Source organism: Echinops telfairi, unplaced genomic scaffold (genome assembly GCF_000313985.2).
Source record: "Echinops telfairi isolate 266 unplaced genomic scaffold, ASM31398v2 ScPeMD7_53;HRSCAF=182, whole genome shotgun sequence".
In the NCBI taxonomy this organism is placed as follows: Eukaryota; Metazoa; Chordata; class Mammalia; order Afrosoricida; family Tenrecidae; genus Echinops; species Echinops telfairi.
Window position 1 is genome coordinate 9,474,352 of NW_022103951.1, and position 1,093 is coordinate 9,475,444.

The 1,093-nt window shown below is 35.2% G+C and overlaps 1 protein-coding gene across 1 annotated transcript in view; it reads right to left on the minus strand.

Moving 5' to 3' along the window:
• The window catches only part of PPEF1 (protein phosphatase with EF-hand domain 1), a 155,147-nt gene that overhangs the window by 68,312 nt on the left and 85,742 nt on the right, over positions 1-1,093 (minus strand). The window contains exon 7 of the mRNA XM_013006490.3: positions 780-940. Within this exon, the coding sequence (XP_012861944.2) occupies positions 780-940 (161 nt within the window). The remainder of the gene's footprint in view (positions 1-779; positions 941-1,093) is intronic.

A 1,093-nucleotide genomic window follows, 5' to 3' on the forward strand; every position in this document is an offset into this window, starting at 1 on the left:
GAAACGATGTACAAATGCGCTTTACACAATTGATGTGTGTATGGATTGGGATAACAGTTGTATGATCCCCTAATAAAATGTTAAAAAAAAAAGAATATATACACTAACATAACTACATATAAATATGCAAACAGATTTCTAAATATACAATCTCTTGGGCAAAATGTGGTCCATCCATACAATGGACAATTATTCAACTACAAAAAGTAATGAAGTATTTATATATGCGACAATATGAATGAACCTGGAAAACATGCCAAATTAAAGAATCTAGATACAAAAGGCCACATACTATATTATTCTACTTACAGGGAATGTCCAGAAGGAAATATTTAGAGATAGAAAGTAGATTTGTGGTTGCCAGATGCTGTAGGGGTGAGGGAGGGAATATTGCAGGAACAAATAATGGGTAAGGGTTTTCTTTTGGGATCATAAAAATGTTTCACAATTAGACCGTGGTGATGGCTGCACAACCTTGAAATATACGATAGAATGATATATTTCAGAATAGTGAATTTTATGGTATATAAATTATATCTCAGAGAAAGAAAGAAGGAAGGAAGGAAGGAAGGAAGGAAGGAAGGAAGGAAGGAAGGAAGGAAAGAAATGGGGAAATGATCAAGAGGAGACTTCTATTTAATGATCAAAGCAAAGCAGATGGCAGCTCACACTGCGAAACTTTCCTGCTATAATTATCATCATTCATTCATTCATTCAACAGATAGTCTTTGAGCACCTAACTATATAGAAAAATCAGAGCAGTATCTGTTCCCACTTGCCTTTTGTTGCTTGAAGCCCTCAATAAGTAAATCAATATCTGTAAATGTGAGAGGAAATTGCAGTCGTGGCCCATTGTAGGACTCTGGGACATTTATCATCTTCACGTAATCCTCTCTATCCTTCTCCTGAGGGTCGTTACGAAAAATTCGAGTTACTAATTCTGGAAAGGGGAAAAAAGGGAGAAAAATCAATGTTCCCATACTTAAAGTTATCAAGTATCTTCAAGATCTTGTTGACACATGATTTTGTTAAATGTTAAGAACATCAAGCTTCTGAGCTAGATGGCCGCTTGTTTACCTTCAAGCTTTTAAGA